The following is an 18,417-nucleotide window of genomic DNA, read 5'->3' as shown; positions in this document are numbered from 1 at the left end:
CACTATGGACTGGACTCTCACTATTATGTTAGATCCACTATGGACTGGACTCTCACTATTATGTTAGATCCACTATGGACTGGACTCTCACTATTATGTTAGATCCACTATGGACTGGACTTTCACTATTATGTTAGATCCACTATGGACTGGACTCTCACTATTATGTTAGATCCACTATGGACTGGACTTTCACTATTATGTTAGATCCACTATGGACTGGACTCTCACAATATTATGTTAGATCCACTATGGACTGGACTCTCACTATTATGTTAGATCCACTATGGACTGGACTCTCACTAATATGTTAGATCCACTATGGACTGGACTTTCGCACTTTTATATTAGATCCACTATGGACTGGACTCTCACTATTATGTTAGATCCACTATGGACTGGACTTTCACTATTATGTTAGATCCACTATGGACTGGACTCTCACTGTTATGTTAGATCCACTATGGACTGGACTCTCACTATTATGTTAGATCCACTATGGACTGGACTCTCACAATATTATGTTAGATCCACTATGGACTGGACTCTCACTATTATGTTAGATCCACTATGGACTGGACTCTCACTAATATGTTAGATCCACTATGGACTGGACTTTCGCACTTTTATATTAGATCCACTATGGACTGGACTCTCACTATTATGTTAGATCCACTATGGACTGGACTCTCACTATCATGTTAGATCCACTATGGACTGGACTCTCACTATTATGTTAGATCTACTATGGACTGGACTCTCACAATATTATGCTAGACCCACTTGACGTCCATTGCATTCGGTCTCCCCTAGAGGGAGGGGGGTTACCCACATATGCGGTCCTCTCCAAGGTCACATTGACGTCCCATTGGGGTTGTGAGTTTTTCCTTGCTCTTATGTGGGCTCTGTACCGCGGATGTCGTTGTGGCTTGTGCAGCCCTTTGAGACACTTGTAATTCAGGGCTGTATAAATAAACATTGATTGATTCCATGGCCGAGCAGCTGCATCTAAGGCATACATCACCAAGTCCAATGCAAAGCGTGGGATGCAGTGGTGTAAAGCACGTCGCCACTGGACTCTAGAGCAGTGGAGATGTGTTCTCTGGACTGATGAATCACACTTTTCCATCTGGCAATCTGATGGACCAGTCTGGGTTTGGAGGTCGCCAGGAGAACGCTGCATTTCGGACTGCATTGGGCCGAGTGTGAAATTTGGTGGAGGAGGAATTATGGTGTGGGTTTGGTTTTTCAGGAGTTGGGCTCGGCCCCTTAGTTCCAGTGAAAGGAACTTTGAATGCCCCAGGATACCAAAACATTTTGGACAATTCCATGGGATGGCACTTCAAGTTCATATGTGAGTAAAGGCAGGTGGCCAAATACTTTTGGCAATATGGTGTATCACACATACACATTGGCCCCCCCAGACAACGTTTTTCTCTCAATGTGGCCCCCGAGTCAAAATATTTGCCCAGCTCTGCTTTAGACGTTCCTTTAACTGACCATCTGTGTGCTCCCCCTGCATGTTGAACATAACGAGCTGCAGTGGCCTTGACCAAATATATAACAACAATCTATAAATGTGACAGTAGGCTGAGAGAAGCAAGCCTGTGCATGTGTTGCCAGTTGAGTCTAATGTCGAGCTTACGTCCTCACGTCTGTGATGAATCACTTGTGTCACTGAACATGGCTGCACAGGGAGCCTCCACTCATCTATTTTTACTGTCTGATCACTAACACACTTGTAACACTCACTACGTGTCCATGCACTAAATTAGTCCCATTTCTCAAATAGACTAAATTGTAAAGTATCATAATTTATCTTTTGAAAATGGACATTGTTAGATAAACATCAATCAATCAATCAATGTTTATTTATACATCCCTAAATCACAAGTGTCTCAAAGGGCTGCACAAGCCACGACGACATCCTCGGTTCAGATCCCACATAAGGGCAAGGAAAAACTCACAACCCAGTGGGATGTCAATGTGAATGACTGAGAAACCTTGGAGAGGACCGCAGAGGACTGGCAGCGCTTCATAGCAGCAGTCGACCTCCAGGGTCCCAACTCCCCCGCCCCTCTGTTGCGAGTTGTCGTGATTAAATGTAACGTGTTTATGTGTGCATGGCATGGAGGTTTTTTCCCACTCCAGACTAGGCCCCCTTAGGAGCCCAGTCTAGATTGTATTTTTTTACTCATCTTCTTCCCCAGCGTTTTACCTTTTTCTTATCTTTTACAGGGCGCCTCGTGGCGACCCATGAGCGTTCTTGTTCTGTAACCCTGTACACTGTGTGTTTGTCTAATCTTGAACGGGTTTGTGCTGAAAACATAGTTTCGTTGTACTTGTGCAAAGACAATAAAGACCCATCCTATCCTATACCGTACAACCCTAGTGCAAGCTCACGCCAAAATGCATGAACCTTATAATTTGACACTTTGGAATTGTTTAACACGAGTATCCGACATTTGTAACAACAAGTCAGAAGAGACGGAATTCACCTTGCACAATCAATACAATCAAAACAATTCCAAATACTGCAAATAATCCTTCAAGTCAGGAAATTTGCAGCAATATGACCGTGTACCCTGCAAAAAGTCAGTGTTCAAAAACAAGAAAAAATAAATAAAAAATGAGGGGTATTTTATTTGAACTAAGCAAAATTATCTGCCAATAGAACAAGAACATTTGGCTTGTCAAGTAAAATGAGCTAACCTCAATGAACCCAAAAATACCTTAAAAAAAAAGTATATTCTCACTAATAACAAGTGCACTTTTCTTGATAGAAAAAAAAGAGGCCTTTTTTCTCAATATGTTGAAAAATATTCTTAAATGAAGTAAATGCTAGTGTCATTATATTGACATAATGATATTCTTGAAACCAGCAAACGTATACTAAAAACTAATTTATTGTTCTTAATGGAAGGCAACAAGGCAAGCGCTTGTTACTCTCGGGGTCCCCTAGCCACTCAGGCAAATCATATGGTCTAAAAATTCATTTTTCCATCGATAACATGACATCATCGCACCAAGTGCTTGCTCTTTCAGTCAATTAGTGCGCATATTTACAGCCCGACCCCCAGTCCAAATTGTTTTAATTGTAATTTGGAAGAATTTATCTGAATGTGCATGAACTATTTCTGTTCAAAATTGTTTGAAATGTCACATGTTAAATGTTTAAATATTAACTTTATTAACTAGTTTACTGTACTGTGCCAACTGTACTACTATATGAGTACGTATTTTCTATTGTTTCATTGAAAATAAAACAGCAAAGTCCATTTGGCTGTCATCTGTTTTAATTATGAGACACAATTATGTCAAAATCATGATTTTTTTTTTTCATGCTTGAAATAAGAAATTATTACTTTAAAAAAGTAGTTTTATATATTTGTGAGTGTTGATGACACAGTTTTGCAACACTTGATATTCTAGTTTCGAGCATGTCTACTAGCTGCTCAGGCAAATCATATTGTCAAAAAATGCATTTTTCCATCGATAACATGACATCATCGCGCCAAGTGCGTGCTCTTTCAGTCAATTAGTGTGCGAGGAATATATATATATATATACACTACCGTTCAAAAGTTTGGGGTCACATTGAAATGTCCTTATTTTTGAAGGAAAAGCACTACTTTTCAATGAAGATAACTTTAAACTAGTCTTAACTAGGGCAGCTGTGGCTACGAAAGTAGCTTACCACCACCAGGTGTGAATGAATGATGGGTTTTTAACATGTAAAGCGACTTTGGGTACTTAGAAAAGCGCTATATAAATCCCAGGTATTATTATTATTATTATTATTATTATAAATACACTCTATACATTGCTAATGTGGTAAATGACTATTCTAGCTGCAAATGTCTGGTTTTTGGTGCAATATCTACATAGGTGTATAGAGGCCCATTTCCAGCAACTATCACTCCAGTGTTCTAATGGTACAATGTGTTTGCTCATTGGCTCAGAAGGCTAATTGATGATTAGAAAACCCTTGTGCAATCATGTTCACACATCTGAAAACAGTTTAGCTCGTTACAGAAGCTACAAAACTGACCTTCCTTTGAGCAGATTGAGTTTCTGGAGCATCACATTTGTGGGGTCAATTAAATGCTCAAAATGGCCAGAAAAAGAGAACTTTCATCTGAAACTCGACAGTCTATTCTTGTTCTTAGAAATGAATTCCACAAAATTGTTTGGGTGACCCCAAACTTTTGAACGGTAGTGTATATATATATATATATATATATATATATATATATATATATATATATATATATATATATATATATATATATATATATATATATATATATATATATATATATATATATATATATATATATATATATTTTTATATATATATATATATATATATATATATATATATATATATATATTTATATATATATATATATATATATATATATATATATATATATATATATATATATATATATGTATATATATGTATATATATATATATATATATATATATATATATATATGTTTAAAATAACAAATGATTACTTTAAAAAAGCAGTTTTATACTTGTGAGTGTTGATGACACAGCTTTGCAACAATTGATATTCTAGTTTCAAGCATGTTTTACTCAATATAGGTCATCAAATCTCAGCAACAAGCTGTAATATCTTACTGAGATCATTTAGGACCAAAACACTTAAAACAAGTAAAACACTCTAACATAAAATCTCCTTAGTGAGAAGAATGATCTTATCAGACAGAAAATAAGCAAATATCACCCTTATTTGAGATATTTCATCTTGCTTAGTTTTCAGTTTTTGCAGTGTAGAAGTGATTGGACAGGGGATATGAGATGAAGCTTGAAGACCAGGACTGGGTGGGACATAGACTCCCAGGTCTAGCAGGGTACAAATGGCCTCGGGTGAGCACGTCATTATTGGCCTGGTTGTAAAAGTGTGTGTTTACCTTTGACCCCACACTTGACCGCAGTCGTTAAAGGTGAATGCCAACCTGCAAATAATGACATATGGCACCACACAACACTTGAACAAAATGTAGACAGGCATTGTTGCAACACTCCGATATATTCCGAGATGTTACTACTTCCACAGTCCTCATAAACAGGCAAGGCGCAACACAGGTGCAATATCGTAAAACAATGAATTATCTCTCTTATGTATTCCATGTCAATAGAAATAGTTTCCAGCTACGGTCTTTAAAAAGACCGCTTCTCTATCTTTTTTTAAAATGCTTTGCTTACCCCTGCTCTGTTTTTTTGTTTGACTACCCAGGTACAACCAGACCCCCTCGAGAAGGAGAAGTTCCTGGTGTGGATTACAGTTTCCTATCAGTAGAAGACTTCCTGGAGTTAGAGAAGAGCGGCACCCTGTTGGAAATAGGAACGTACGAAGGTACGTTTTCAACCGGAGCCGTTTGATTTGGTAAAAGCTTTTTCTAAGAGATGCACTGCAAAAAAGTCAGTGTTCAAAAACAAGAAAAAAAATACAAAAATGAGGGGTATTTTATTTGAACTAAGCAAAATTATCTGCCAATAGAACAAGAAAATTCAGACTTTCCAAAACAAGTAAAATTAAAGCTGCAAGCAGCGATGGACGGGACCGACTTTGACGGCACATAAAATACAAACCGGAGCAGTAATTAGAACTCTTTCCTCAACTTTTAATGAGAAGGGTTCAATCTCTCTCCTGTGTTAGTTTGAAGCCGACACGACAAACACGCTCAGAGGAGATAATGTTTGAAAAAAGGTGACCGGTTTTTACAAAACTTTTGTTTTGAAGGGGGAATTGCAAACTTCCTGTTGATTTTTGCTGGGGGTTGTCAATATATGAAATGTAGATCTAAGTGAGACATACATAGAGGTTTTTGTTTCATGTCTCTACGACATTCCTACTGGAAGTTACAGGCAGTTTTGTCTGTTTTTTCTTCCTAGTAGCAGTTTTGTCTGTGTTTTCTTCCTAGGGGGAACTAGAGCGCAATTTTGAGTTTTGGGTTTGTTGTTTTTTATTAGATCGCAATTTTTACCAGTCCTGATGTGTGGAAGCATGTTAAGGGGGTCAAATTATAGCTCAAAGAGGCAAAAGTGACTGTTTTTACAAAACTTTTGTTTTGAAGGGGGAATTGCAAACTTCCTGTAGATTTTTGCTGGGAGTTGTCAGTGAATGAAATCTATGTCTAAGTGAGACCTACATAGAGGTTTTTGTTTCATGTCTCTACGACATTCCTACCGGAAGTTACAAGCAGTTGTGTCTGTGTTTTCTTCCTAGGGGGCGCTAGAGCGCAATTTTGAGTTTTGGGGTTTGGTTTTTTGATTAGATCGCAATTTTCGCCAGTCCTGATGTGTGTGTCAAATATGGTGAGTTTTGAAGCATGTTAAGGGGGTCAAATTACAGCTCAAAGAGGCGGCGGTATAATAAAGAATAATAATAAAACCTTACAAATACAATAGGGTCCTCTGTCCCAAAGGGACATTCGGTCCCTAATTAGCTAACCTCAATGAACCCAAAAATACCTTAAAATAAGTATATTCTCACTAATAACAAGTGCACTAATAGGTGCCCTATTGAGGTCCTTATACACACACCATAATAATACCCATGTGTTGAATGAAGCACAGTACGTCTGACTAGGGTAGCCGTAATGCTCCGACAATCCAAGCGAGGCAGCTTCGTAGTTTACCAAAGTCGTACTAAAACATTTTGAGAGATTTTTGAGTGCCGTGTGTAATGTTCTGTATTCTCAATGAAACATCACATTTTTCGTGTTGCTTGCTTACAGGTACTTGCTCGGGTCATGAATTGAACAACGGTCAACTTGTCGTCTACGCGTATATCTTATGTGTGACTGCCATCTACTGGCCACACTTATCATTACACCATGTACCAAATAAAGTTGCTTCGACGTCGGTAAGCACAACCCGAATTAAACCGTACGCACATAAGGCGCATCAGGTTATAAGTTGATTTTTGAGAAAATGAAAGGATTTCAGGTGCGCCTTATGCACTGCAAAAAGTCGGTGTTCAAAAGCAAGAAAAATAATACAAAAATGAGGGGTATTTTATTTGAACTAAGCAAAATTATCTGCCAATTTAACAAGAAAATGTGGCTTGTCAAGACTTTCCAAAACAAGTAAAATTAGCTAACCTCAATGAACCCAAAAATACCTTAAAATAAGTATATTCTCACTAATAACAAGTGCACTTTTCTTGGTAGAAAAAAAAAAGAGACCTTTTTGCTCAATATGTTGAAAAATAATGAAAAGTAAATGCTAGTGCCATTATCTTGACATAATGATATCTGCTCGGCATTATGATTTTTTTTGTTCATGCTTGAAGTAAGAAATTATTACTTTAAAAAAGTAGTTTTATAGTTGTGAGTAGAGATGTCCGATAATATCGGACTGCCGATCTTTAAGGTGGATTAAAAACAACTAAAGTTTTGCTCGTGAAGACCTTAAATTAAAGAGTATATTCATTCACATAAACATTTCTGCCGGCCCTCAAAATCAGATTGACAGATGAGGTCTGGGAACGTTGGCCGTGGTCCAGTAAATGTAAATAGTTCGTCCTCACCAAGCCTTACGCCAATAAACCCTGCTGCACACTCTGATCATTTTTGTCGGATTCACAGTTTTTTTTCCCAGGGATTTGTACATTTGGTGAGCATGGATTTATTATCCACTTAACTCTGAACTTTGAACTTGTGATTGGCACCTCTCTCAACCTAATAACGCTGAAAAGCCCCTCTTCTAATGTAGTTACGTCGAATCTTAATGATGGTGCATTTAATAGCACGGTGGTCTGCAACCCACGGCTCTTGATTCTAGTGGCTACCTGGAGCATTTTTTAAAAAAGGATTGAAAATGGAAAAATATGGGGAAAAATATTTATTTTGTTTTAGTATGTTTTTTGTTTGAGGACAAAGACAACACAAACCTTCCCAATTGTTAGAAAGCCCACTGTTTAATATGTTTAATATGATCATTTGGGGAACACTGTTTTTTCCTACTAATTTTGGCGGTTCTTGAACTCACCATGGTGTGGACTGTGACGTTTGTTTACATGTTTTGTCCACCAAACGTTTTATGCTGTGCGTGAATGCACAAAGGTGAGCTTTGTTGACGTTATTGACTTGTTGGAGTGCTTATCAGTGCTAATCTAATTTGGTCAGGGCATGACTGCAAGCTAATCAATGCTAACATGCTATTTACACTTAGACTTAGACAAACTTTAATGATCCACAAGGGAAATTGTTCTTTACAGTAGCTCAGTTACAATGATGGAAAGTGTAAGGCTGGAAAGGACAATGCAGGTATAAATAGACTAAATATAGCGATATAAAATATAACATATTATATTATGTCTATATCATATATACAATATATAACAATTACCATGTACAATATAACAGTATATTTAGAGACTTAGAGACTTGGACTTAGACTTCCTTTTTATTGCCATTCAAATTTGAACTTTACAGTACAGATAAGAACGACATTTCGTCGCATAAGCTCATGGTAGTGCAGGATAAAAAAGCAATAAGGTGCATATATAAATAAATAAATAGATTACTGTACAGATAAATATATTGCACTTTTTCATATGCATCCAGGGGTTATGGATGTATGTTATATTGTCTTTTTTATTCCAGCGAGTTAATCCATTTTGGGGGGAGCTGAGGGGATAATTATGATGTGTTCAAGAGTCTTATGGCCTGAGGGAAGAAGCTGTTACAGAACCTGGAGGTTCTGCTTCGGAGGCTGCGGAACCTCTTACTAGAAGAGTCCAGCAGTGAAAACAGATATATGTGACAGCTGATGCAGTGGTCCCCAACCACCGGGCCGCGGCCTGGTACCGATTGGTACCGGGCCGCGCAAGAAATAAAAAAAATAAAAAATAAAAAAAATAAAAATATATATATATTTTTTTTTTTTAATTAAATCAACATAAAAAACACAATATGTACATATTGTGTATGTGTATGTCAATATAGATCAATACAGTCTGCAGGGATACAGTCCGTAAGCACACATGATTGTATTTCTTTATGAAAAGAAAAACAAAAACCCCCCAAAGATTGTAATATAGCTACAGTGTTTCCCATAAACTGCCAAGATACCTGTGGCGGTGGGGGCGTAGCTATGGTCGTGGTCACCATGACATCATCGAGTAATTTGCATAATTTACTACAATGATTTGATTTTCTCTAAAAAGGCTCAAAAAATGTATACTTACTAATTAATAATAACAGTTTTGTTTTAAACGTCCATCCACCCATCCATCCATCCATCCATTTTACAATATAATTACAACACTTTATGTACATATTTATATACAGATTTGAACAATAAGTTATTCACTGAAATATATTTATTAATTGTGGTTCTTACAAAAAATATATCTTATAAAATATAAAAGCTAAAATGTCTCAAAGCTCTGCCCCTTTAATTAGTGCATACTAAATAATTTAACTTTAGCCTACTACTACAACCATATTATTTACCAGCAACATAAAGTGAAACAGAGGCAGAGGTGTCCTGCCACAGTCAGTAACAAATAAACAGAAAACAGTAGTGGTGGTAGATAGACACAGAGCTTCATCAAACATCTGATCCACTGAACAAAGAGCTCCAAAAATCTTGAACTTTAGACTGCCATCAGTTTTACTCCCTACACTTAACCATGTGTTTCCTACTGCCTGCAGACTTTGCACCCTTTGTTATATACACATGTTGTGTTTCTAATATAAATACATTTAATAAAGTCAAATACAAATAAGGCAACAAGAGAAGTATCCTACACTTCTCTTTTGTAAAGTAAATCTGAACAGCCGATATGGGCATCTACATCAACTATATGATTTGCCTGAGAAGCTGGACAGGACAAAAAAAAAAAAAAAAAAATTTAATTTTTTAATTTTTTTATTTGTGGCGGACGTAATTCTTTCGTGGCGGGCCGCCACAAATAAATGAATGTGTGGGAAACCCTGATCTATTAAAAGAAGACAACCTGCCATTTCCTTTAACTTGGACACACACATCTACACCTTTGGCCATTAAAAGCCAGTCATTTCCAGGAGTTATCTCACCTTCTGAGTAGCCTCTGATTTACTAATGGTTTCTAATGTTGTAAAAATGTGTAGAATAAATATTAAATGTCAACATTTCTGTCAACAAAGATTTGCTTCAGGCTGTGACACATAGTCATTTTCATAGTAGGCTATTATAGCTAATACATATTTACGTCTTGTGTTGCCTTCATTATAGGACTTTTATACGTCTTTTCATTTTTTGCGGCTCCAGACAGATTAGTTTTTTGTATTTTTGGTCCAATATGGCTCTTTCAACGTTTTGGGTTGGCCGACCCCTGGAATAGCCAATGAAATTGTGAATAGGACATTATAGACTTTATTTATCCCCACAGGGGGAATTCCAAGGTTGCAGTGTAACATTGACGTACAGGATACAGTACGGACAGTTGACATGACAAGTAATACTATAAAAGTATGAAATAAAGAATAGGAAGTAATAAACTACACACGCCACGGTCGATGGGCGGTGAGCTTTTGTCATAAAAGCAAGACGCTGCTGTGCAACGGAGCCCAGTAAACGCCGACTGTGCGTAAACTGTGTCAAACCTGCCCCCTTTTTTTGAAGTTTGAAGTGTTTATTTGACAAACATGTCAAAAGGATCTTCAAAGACAGGATAGAGGTGTGTCAGGAAGCCCTAGAGCTGTGTTTGTATGGACTTAGTGAAGACGTTGGTCAAGTGTGACTGAGGGTCTCCAAATAGAACACCTGTGCAATATAATCTGCAAATGATCTGTTGTTGTTGTTGTTGTTGAGTGCCGGTGCTGTCTAGAGCTCGGCAGAGTAACCGTGTAATACTCTTCCATATCAGTAGGTGGCAGCCTGTAGCTAATTGTATTGTAGATGTCGGAAACAGCGGGAGGCAGCGTGCAGGTAAAAAGGTGTCTATTGCTTAAACAAAAGGTGAGTGCCCCTAAGAAAAGGCATTGAAGCTTAGGGAAGGCTATGCAGAACGAAACTAAAACTGAACTGGCTACAAAGTAAACAAAAACAGAATGCTGGACGACAGCAAAGACTTACTCTGGAGCAAAGACGGCGTCCACAATGTACATCCGAACATGACGTGACAATCAACAATGTCCCCACAAAGAAGGATAAAAACAAATGAAATATTCTTGATTGCTAAAACGAAGTAGATGCGGGAAATATCGCTCAAAGGAAGACATGAAACTGCTACAGGAAAATACCAAAAAAAGAGATAAAGCCACCAAAATAGGAGCGCAAGACAAGAACTAAAACATTACACACAGAACAACAGCAAAAAACTCCAATTAAGTCATGGCGTGATGTGACAGGTGGTGACAGCACACCTACTTTGAGACAAGAGCTATAGTGATGCATGCTTGGTTATGCTTTAAAGTCATATCCAACAATTGCGACAACGACTTTTTACTGTCAACTGAGTTTCGTTTTTTAATGATTTCTGCTGGTGGTGTGCCTCCAAATTTTTTCTACGCAAAAAATGTGCCTCGGCTCAAAAAAGGGTGGAAAACACTGATGTAGACTACAAGGAAGTCTTTTACATTTAGAAAAATAAATACAAAGATATGACCCCTTTAATGCGCCTTATAATCTGGTGCGCCTTTTGTATGAAAATAGACCTGAATAGACCCGCTCATTGGCAGTACGCCTTATAGTCCAGTGCGCCCTATGGTCCGGAAAATACGTTAATTGAACTGTCTTTACAATTACAATTGACATACAGTATTTAATGCTGGCATGCATATTCACACAGTTTATACATCTCCACAACTTTGAAAGGTACAGGGTTTTCAGGGCTTCGAAGTGCCGTTACCAGTCAGAATTTTTTTGGACTATCAACATCTATCCATTTTTTTAATATTACCCTTTTTGTTATTATGCATATTGAAAGAAATGCATTTTTACTCTTTGATGACACGTTACTAAATTGATGGAGATCCCCAAGAATACAAGTTTGCAGTGTCATTGGGGTGTTTATATTAAGGAATGTAATTGCTTCTTTTGTTGTTTTCAACCATAACTCTTTTATTCTCTGACATTCCCACAATAAATGAACAAGAGTTGCCTCGGCTGCCCGACACTTCATACACAACTTGCTATCTACTACACCAATTTTAAACAGCTGAGAAGATGTAAAATATAATCTACCGTATTTCCTTGAATTGCCGCCGGGAATATAGTATTCGCCTGCCTAGAATTACAGCCGGGTCAAACTCGTTTCGCAAAATAATTAGCGCATGCTTGGCACTTCCGCCGGGTCAAATATGAGTCATTAAATGACTCCCGCCTCCTGGTGGTAGAGGGCGCTAGTGATTCTTCTTGCGACTACTGGCACTGCAGAAGACCGGTGCTGCAGAAGAAGACAACAAGCAGCAAGCATGAGCAGCGATCGTTTGCTTGCACTTTTAACATGGAGGATTACATATCTAAAATAAAACAGTTTTCTAAACTGGACTTTCAATCGAAGCAGGAGGTAATAATTAAAGGAATATCTCCATCGAGACAGAGATACTTTTAAAACTGAAGAAAGATAAGGAAGACTGCTTTTGATCAGAAGCAGCTGCACATGGACTCATTTATAAGTAAAGGTAAGACCATAATAACTTTTTTTAATTAAATGTGCTTTTCATGATAAGGTAAGCGCCGGAGTGAGAAGAGGTTTTAAAATAAGTAGCGCATGCTTGCCCATTCCGCATGCTTTCGGTAAGCGCAGGAGTGAGAATAGGTTTTAAATTAATTAGCGCCCCGGCGGCTATTCAAGGAAATACGGTATTCAATATCTTAAATTGAGTCCGTTTATCTTTAATGCTTCTAAAGGGCTTATTGGCATTTTTCCAAATATCATTCCATGATATGTCTCTTTCATCTAAAATGTTTAAGTCCATCATCCATTTCCGAACACATGAACCATTTGCATTTCTAGTACACACAAGCTATGGAGATGATATCAGTAGAAACAACTGCATTTAGTTTAGATAATAATGAGTCATATATTGGAATATGGGATCCATTATTTACATTTTTTTAAACTATTAAATGAACCAAAAATATGTCTTATTCTATCTTTGTGGAAAATATTGGACACAATGTGTTGTCAAGTTTATGAGATGCGATGCAAGTGTAAGCCACTGTGACTCTATTTTTATTTTATTTTTTTATTTTTTTTATTAATGTCTATAGTGATAATGTCAATGAGGGATTTTTAATCACTGCTATGTTGAAATTGTTACTAATATTGATACAGTTGTTGATAATATTCATTTTTGTTTCACTGCTTTTAGATTGTTTTGTGTCGTGTTTGTGTCTCCTCTCAATTGCTCTGTTTATTGCTGGGTCGGGTTTGGTTTTGGAATTGGATTGCATTATTATGGTGTTGTTGTGTATTGTTTTGTTGGATTGATTAATAAATTATTTTTAAAAATTAAAAAAAAAACAAAAAAAAACAAGAAGTGCCGTTATAATGTAAACAAGCTTGTAAAACCAAAAATGACAGTTTTTTCTATTGTTTCACGTTATGCATTAAAGGAAACCCGTCACATTCCCTCGAACACACTGAAGAATCTCTATTGCAACACACCCAAAAAGCCCTTGACCATACCTCTCTTCTTCTCCTACTAAAATGCCTTTCTTTTTTTTTTCTTCTTTCTTTTGTAAAAAAAAAAAAAAAAATCCCACCCCCCCTCCCCTACCTACTTCTCCGTTGCCTAGGAAACTACTATGGGACACCAAAGCCGCCGGTGCAGCCCCCCGGTGGGAAAGTGATCAGCAATAGCAGCAACGGCGGTGATGCCCGACGGGCAGACAGGTTCAGTGGTAGTCTGCCAGGCTCGCAGGACTCCACGCCCCGACAACGCACCAAGTCCTACAATGACATGTACAATGCTGGACTAGTGCCTGGAGACCTGCAGCAGGAGGACGACGAGGACCTCCCTGACATGAACAGTATCTACACAGGTATGTATGGCCATCTTTTCAGTCATCCAACAGTCATCATTGAGTTGGATGATGGTAATGTGCATATAAAAGTATATTTTATCTAAATATTAGCTACATTGGACTATGATCCGCAGATATATACTTTGCAAAATGAGTTATTTACACAGAAATATTCCCGTAAATGTTTATTTACATACCCTAATAGTTTCCAAACGGTGTCTGTAACAAGGCAGTAAAACGGCTGATCAAACAAAACAGAAGTCGTCGTAATGGTCCCACTAGCTGCGGAAGCTCGCTCTCCAGTCAGCTAAACAGAGGAATTTGTGAAACTGAAACAATACAAAAAGACGGCCGTTGTAAGTTAATACTAACACAGACACTCGTAAACGTTTTAGCATGTAAGGTCATGCTAACGACGCTAGCTGGATTACATAACAATAGCATGTACAAATATGCATGGGAATACTCCTACAGACATCACACATGGGATGGTTTACTAAGTATAAACAGTTTTAGTTATATTGTCAAACTTACAAACGTTGCTGAATGGAAAAATCCATACGAGTAGAAACGCTATGGATGAATAGTACATGGTAATTGGGATTTTGTATTTATTGTACATATTAAATACAAATATAATATAATAATATAATATGTCTGTATATAATAAATATTGTATATATAATATGTAAAAATTACATTTATGTTATACTTTATATTGCCACTATGGTACATTTTTAGTCTACTTTATACCTTTTTTTTTCGCTTTTTTTTGTAACACTAAAAATATAAACATTACAAAATATAGCGTCTATTGTGTATTTTATACAAACAATGTTAATTGTGTATGTCTCATAAATGAAATGGAAGATTTAGTGTTAATGCACACAGCAAACACATACATGTGGTTTAACTTTTCTTTATCGCCCTCTGCTGGTGAAATTCAGCGCTACATGTATTCAAACAGTTTTGATCGCCGTAGTTAAACAGCCAAAAACAACACGACCACAAATGCGAACGACATCAAAGTCAGCAATTTCCATACATTCATACTTTGCTGTCCAGTCCCTGTTGAAGTCAGATTTTCGCGATTTATTTTGATTTTTTTCATGGTCAACAGTGCCATTTTCTTCTACTCGCCCACTGCTGCTTCATTTTGTCACACATGCTTTGCTGTTTCCCCCTGCTGGGTGGTGGGAGTACTGCATACATGAGCATGGTTTCATTATGCCTATTTGGGTTTGATTGATTGATTGAGACTTGTATTAGTAGATTGCACAGTACAGTACATATTCCGTACAATTGACCACTGAATGGTAACACCCGAATAAGTTTTTCAACAATTCATGGTATTTGGGTGATGTTTTCAGGCCAAATTAAAAGCTTTGGGGGCCGCCAGTTGAATAGACCTGGTCTAGACCCCTTGCGTACTCCGAAAGTTCACACACTGTTTGCTGCACAGTAGCCATGTTGGATTGGTTGACCACCACTTTGTTTACTGGAAGTAAGAACAAGGCACATGACTGAATACAACCTATACAGAACGTTTTTTTAGGAAAAACTGAAAAGTCTAGTTGCGTATGATTAAATTGCCACAACTATTTTTATTGCAACAAAAATACAACCCATGGCTCGCACACTCGTTTTAGAACCGGCAAGTCATGTGATTTACTTGGTTCTGTTGCCAAGTTAGCTGAGAATGACCAAGTAATTTAAAGGGATCTACAAAACCCAAAATCAGTGGTAAATAAAAACAGAATTCAATGATTTGCAAATCCTTTTCAACTTTTATTCAATTGAATAGACTGCAAATATAAGATATTTATTGTTCGAACTGGAAAACTTTGGTATTTTTGGCAAATATTAGCTCATTTAAAATTTGATGCCTGCAACATGTTTAAAAAAAGCTGGCACAAGTGGCAAAAAAGACTGAGAAAGTGGAGGAATGCTCATCAAACACTTATTTGAAACATCCCACAGGTGAACAGGCTAATTGGGAACAGGTGGGTGCCATGATTGGGTATAAAAGCAGCTTCCATGAAATGCTCAGTCGTTCACAAACAAGGACGGGGCGAGGGTCACCACTTTGTCAACAAATGTGTGAGCAAATTGTCCAACAGTTTAAGAACAACATTTCTCAACCAGCTTTTGCAAGGAGTTTAGGGATTTCACCAGTCTGTAATATCATCAAAAGGTTCAGAGAATCTGGAGAAATCACTGCACGTAACATTGAATGCCCGTGACCTTGGATCCCTCAGGTGGTACTGCATTATACAGCGACATCAGTGTGTAAAGGATATCACCACATGGGCTCAGGAACACTTCAGAAAACCATTGTCAGTACCTACAGTTGGTCGCTACATCTGTAAGTGCAAGTTAAAACTCTACTATGCAAAGCGAAAGCCATTTATCAACAACACCCAGAAACGAAATTCCACCTGAAAAGCTTCAGAAATGTGTCTCCTCAGTTCCCAAACTTTTACTGAGCGTTGTTAAAAGGAAAGGCCATGTAACACAGTGGTAAAAATGCCCCTGTGCCAACTTTTTTGCAATTTGTTGCTGTCATTAAATTCTAAGTTAATGATTATTTGCAAAAAAAGATAGTTTCTCAGTTCAAACATTAAATATTTTGTCTTTGCAGTCTATTCAATTGAATATAAGTTGAAAAGGATTTGCAAATCATTGTATTCTGTTTTCATTTACCATTTACACAACGTGCCAACTTCACTGGTGTTGTTTTTAGTACACAGTAACACCAGAACGCGAGTCACCTTCACACTGCTCCGTTTAGGAGAGATCAGCAGGGGGATTTAAGTGGTCCTGGCTAAAGTGGGAGGTGATCCTAAAGAAGCGGCAGGAAATGAAAGCGAAAGTGGGAGTGGTAGGGAAGGCGTGAAGCGGGAAGGGGGCGGCAAGTCTGAAATCTGACAAAGAGAGAGAGAAGCAGCAAGGGAGGATAAGCTCAAGAAGAAAAGAAGTTGTGGGAGAGAGCTTTGGTGAAGAGATAAAAGATGCTTTTACTGGTGAGTAGGAGAATTTCTGGGTTTGACTTCTTCTGTCTGTAGCCAGCTTCCCAAAACTATGAAACACTGCCATCTGGCTGCCAGCACACACTTCCATATTGACACCCTGGTGATGTCATCAGTACTTGCTTCATTTAAAGTGAGTTGCTTTGTGAATCTCACCAGCCGCACGTTTGTATTTATGTCCAAGTCGGTCAAACTATAAAATAATATACACAATATTCCAGCCAGCCTCTGATGTACTAGCATTTATTTAGGTGCAAATATCACAGATTATATACACGGATTTTGTATTTTGTAGAAATACAGCATTTTGTAGTCCGGCTGTAGGAGCACATGCATTCAGAGGAGGAGCTACACCTACATGTTTAAAAAACAAAACAATTACAGGCATTAATAACACAAAATATGGATTGTTACGGTTATGGTTTAATTATCAAAGATTTTTGGTAATGTAAAATGTGATATTTCTACTTAAATGCTTCTGATATTCTGTACATTACATTTTGTACAAGTTAAGGGTCATCATATCTCTGCATGACAATATCTTAACCTTTTCCATTTATTAATAAAATGTAATATTCAGCCTGCTAAACCAGAACATGTTATAAAATAATATACACAATATTTCAGCCAGCCTCTGATGTACTAGCATTTATTTAGGTGCACATATCACAGATTACATTACCTAAACATCTTTGACAAAGCATGATCGTATTGTTTATTTTGTGAATGTAGTTCAACTGAATGTATAGCGTAGCGCTTTTATTTTGAAGCCGGTAATGTGTGATTGATTTGAGAAGGTGTCTTTACGGACTCTTTACAATTAAAAAAAAAAAAAGTCCCCTTTTGACTTTTTGTATTTGCTGTATTTTGTAGAAATACAGTCCTGCTGTAGGAGCACTTGCATTCAGAGGAGGAGTTACACCGACATGTTTAAAAAAAAAAAAAAATTCAGGCATTAATAACACAAAATATGAATTGTTACGATTATGGTTTAATTGTCAAAGATGTTTGGTAATGTAAAATGTGATATTTCTACTTAAATAAATGCTTCTGATATTCTGTACATTACATTTTGTACAAGTTAAGGGTCATCATATCTCTGCATGACAATATCTTAACCTTTTCCATTTATTAATAAAATGTAATATTCAGCCTGCTAAACTAGAACATGTTATAAAATAATATACACAATATTTCAGCCAGCCTCTGATGTACTAGCATTTATTTAGGTGCAAATATCACAGATTACATTACCTAAACATCTTTGACAAAGCATGATCGTAATGTTTATTTTGTGAATGTAGTTCAACCAAATGTATAGCGTAGCGCTTTTATTTTGAAGCCGGAAGTGTGTGATTGATATGAGAAGGTGTCTTTACGGACTCT

At 37.2% G+C, this 18,417-nt stretch overlaps 1 protein-coding gene across 6 annotated transcripts in view; it reads left to right on the top strand.

Moving 5' to 3' along the window:
* magi1b (membrane associated guanylate kinase, WW and PDZ domain containing 1b) overlaps nucleotides 1–18,417 on the top strand; it is a 430,901-nt gene that overhangs the window by 219,982 nt on the left and 192,502 nt on the right. For all 6 annotated transcript variants that reach the window (XM_062044599.1, XM_062044611.1, XM_062044591.1 and 3 more), the window contains exons 3-4: nucleotides 5,271–5,390; nucleotides 13,775–14,020. In XM_062044599.1, coding sequence (XP_061900583.1) covers nucleotides 5,271–5,390; nucleotides 13,775–14,020 — 366 coding nt within the window. The remainder of the gene's footprint in view (nucleotides 1–5,270; nucleotides 5,391–13,774; nucleotides 14,021–18,417) is intronic.

The sequence above is a fragment of the Entelurus aequoreus genome, linkage group LG01 (assembly GCF_033978785.1).
Source record: "Entelurus aequoreus isolate RoL-2023_Sb linkage group LG01, RoL_Eaeq_v1.1, whole genome shotgun sequence".
Lineage (NCBI taxonomy): Eukaryota > Metazoa > Chordata > Actinopteri > Syngnathiformes > Syngnathidae > Entelurus > Entelurus aequoreus.
This window is presented reverse-complemented; position numbering and strand designations above follow the sequence as displayed.